General features: G+C 50.6%; 1 protein-coding gene across 1 annotated transcript; it reads left to right on the top strand.

Moving 5' to 3' along the window:
• The first annotated feature begins 1,221 nt into the window (after positions 1-1,221).
• Positions 1,222-2,910, top strand: LOC104077370 (ganglioside-induced differentiation-associated protein 1-like 1). The gene is made up of 2 exons (XM_009578576.1): positions 1,222-1,342; positions 1,517-2,910. Exons 1-2 carry the CDS (start codon positions 1,222-1,224, stop codon positions 1,858-1,860), a joined length of 465 nt encoding a protein of 154 aa, XP_009576871.1. The 3' UTR covers positions 1,861-2,910.
• Positions 2,911-3,244: the final 334 nt, after the last annotated feature.

The following is a 3,244-nucleotide window of genomic DNA, read 5'->3' as shown; positions in this document are numbered from 1 at the left end:
GGAGCACAGGGTGACACCCTGCCGCAGGCACCCTGCTCGGCTGGGACAGGCTGAGCTGGGGCCGCTGCGGATGCAAAGGGGTTGAGCTGCCCTCGCCCCCGCTTCTGCCCCGGGGCACCCCACAGCCGGGTCCAGACCCCAGCGGTGGGTACAAGCCCGGAGCCAGGAGGGGTAGGGCCAGATCACGGCTCTCTCCCGAAGCCGCCATCCTCACGTGTGCTTTCTCCTTTGCCTGCAGCAGTGCCCAGGAGCGAGGCAGGCACCTCAGCCCCGCTGCCCTTACCTCCGAGCCAGAGCATCCACAGGGTCCCCAGAGCACCCAGGGGACTCCGGCTGCAGCACCGCCACAATTCATTAGTCATTGAAAACATTTATTGACTAATTAGGCACAGGCAATCTGTCCATTTGGGCTGTGCCTCTAGCAGGATTAGGCAGGCTGCCAAGAGGCTACAAATGAGGGCTGCTAATTACCAGTAATTGCCCTGGCCTGGCCCTGCTGGCAGCACCAGTGCCTGCACAGGGGTGCAATAAAGGTGCCGCTCTCTCCCTCGCAGATATAACAGCCACAGGACAATGGAAAAGCCCCAAAATTAAGGATTTGGTGCAAAGCCAGGGGCTCAGGCTGGACGGGGCCAGGTTTTGTGCCCCTTCTGCTGTTCTTCCTCACCTGCACCTCCCTTCCTCTGCCTTAGCTCCATCCCAGCCCTCTCCTTAGCATTGAAATGGCATCGGGGGAGTGTTTAACACTATCGTGGCCTGACCCCGCTTCTTCCAGCCTAACAGCAGCTTGGTTTATTCCTGGACATCTCTCTGGTGAGGTTATTTCCAGGGTCACCCCTTACCAGGGGCCGTCAATGCTTTGGTGCCTCTCCTCACGCCCAGCATTCGCACCGAGCTCTGCCTCCCCCAAAAACTTGGCTCTGGGCACGGATGTGCTGCTAGTTTTGGTGTCAGTTTTAGGGGACAGAGGCAGGACCTCCCCAACAGCACATAGGGAGAGCAGCTAGGCCGGGCCAGCAAATGGTTTTGATTCCTGCGGATTTCTTACATCCCTAAAATAGGACAAGTTAACCTGACACTCCTGAAGCAGCTCCCGGTACAGCCAAGGACAAACGCTGCTGCTCTCCCCGAGCACTAACACAGCAGAAGGGGTCACTGCACCGCATCTTCCTTCAAGGGGGGCCAACGGCCCTTTTCCAGGGACCTCCTGGGTATGGGAGGATGCCGTCTCCTGCTGCTCTTGATTTGGGAGAGAGGCAACAGAGCCATTTTGCAGACAGCGATTTGTATCTTCACGTGGGCTATAAATCATCATCTCGTATTCCCAGCTTTGTGGCCCCACGTACCCTCCATCATGTAGCCTGGTAGATGGGGTCTGAACTCTTGGGGTACCGGAGAGCTGAGAAAAAACACCCCAGGTCTAATGCAAATGCTCCTGCCTTCTTTTTAGAAAGCCTTTAGGTGCCCACCCAAGGGTTTCTTCTCACCCTACCTGCTCTGTCACTTCTCTCTTCAGGGCAGAAGTGTGAACTTTGGCTCTGCGGATGCGTCTTTACTTTGGCCGATGTCTTGTTAGGAGCTACCCTGCACCGCCTCAAGTTTCTGGGACTCTCTAAGAAATACTGGGAAGATGGCAGCAGACCTAACCTACAGTCCTTCTTCGACAGGATACAAAAACGCTTCGCCTTCAGGAAAGTTTTGGGAGATATACATACCACGCTCCTCTCCGCAGTGGTACCCAATGCCTTCAGGCTGGTCAAGCGGAAACCTCCCTCCTTCTTCGGAGCCTCCTTCCTGATGGGATCTCTGGGGGGAATGGGATATTTTGCTTATTGGTACTTAAAGAAAAAATACATCTAGTGCTGGCTGCTTGGTGTTTAGTTTGGTGTCTCTGTGCTGTGTGAAAATATGATGAAGCCTCAGTAACTGTAATGAAATTGAAGCAAGGTAATGAATAATTATATTGTTTAATGTAACATTCCATAGTCTAGAAGTAGAAACATACACTGCAAGGAAATAAGACAACAACAACAAAAAAATGCCTCAACTTGTAAATGCCTTTTTTAGGTTTAAGTATTCAACTCCAGCGAGAGGCTCAGGGGTTCACGGGCTCAGCTGTGCCCACCGGGAAGCGACGCCGCCTCCGGCACCGGCCGGCTCCAGTGGGAGAGACGGGAACCCCGGGAAGTTTCCCGACACCCAAGTTAACTAATGGGACTCGGATACTTGGTCCTGTACGTTTGTGTTTCCAAATTGTTCACTGGCCACATTTCACACACGCAGTAGCGGGGACTTTCTTTTTCTAGAAGGCGTTGTGTTGTCGTGCTCGGAGGCTTTCCCGGGAGCTGAGTGCAGTAGCTGGTCACAGTCAAGGTGGATTTGTGTTCTTCAAGAATCCATTTTTTAAATTATTTTCATTAAAAGGAATCTTTTTTATTGAGCTGCTCTTAGAGTGTATCCACTTTCTACGTCTGGTTTTGGTGGGCATTTTTAAAGAATTTAATGTCCGTCTTTAACTGCGGCACTTTTTTCCCCAGATAAATCATTTTGACTTCCATCCTGAATTTTGGCATATGAAGAAGATTATTGTTTTAAGCCTTTTGGCTCTGTCTCTTGAGTTTTCCTTCACGGATTTGCAAAGCATCTTTCACCGACTGAGCATATCTGGACTCTGAAAAATTATGACCATTTTCAGAACTTTTCAGCACTTTCCTGAAGGCACTTTGGCTTTCTCTTTCATCGGGGGCTTTTTTCTGTCATTTCCTCGCTGTGTGTTTTCTTAGAGACACTTTGCACAGAATCACATTGATGACTTTCTTGTGCCTTTTGCATGTCGGAAAGAATAACAGGCCTCACTGCTACTCATGCTTTGAAAACTCAGATCCTCAATAAACCATATGGGAGGAGTAACGGCTTCACATTTCTAAATGCGTTCAACGTCCTTCTAGTCTTATTTCAAAGCATGCCCATGGGCAGAGGGATGCGCAGGTGGTTTGTGCTTTTTCTCATGTACTGCATTGGTATAAAACTTGCATGGAAACAATACGTATTCCTCTTCCAAGGCACTCATTTCTGTGAGCGCTCAGCCTGCTGGGACCTCCTCTGGCTGGTTTTCCAAGCGCTCCAGTGATCCCTAGCGAGTCACGTTGCATCTCTAGGCTCGGGAACGTATGCCAAGGGTGGCTGAAGCAATACGAATTGCATTTGCCTCCAACTCAAAAATTAGCTTTACGTATATGAAAGC

Source organism: Fulmarus glacialis, unplaced genomic scaffold (assembly GCF_000690835.1).
Source record: "Fulmarus glacialis isolate BGI_N327 unplaced genomic scaffold, ASM69083v1 scaffold46475, whole genome shotgun sequence".
Classification (NCBI taxonomy): domain Eukaryota; kingdom Metazoa; phylum Chordata; class Aves; order Procellariiformes; family Procellariidae; genus Fulmarus; species Fulmarus glacialis.
This window is presented reverse-complemented; position numbering and strand designations above follow the sequence as displayed.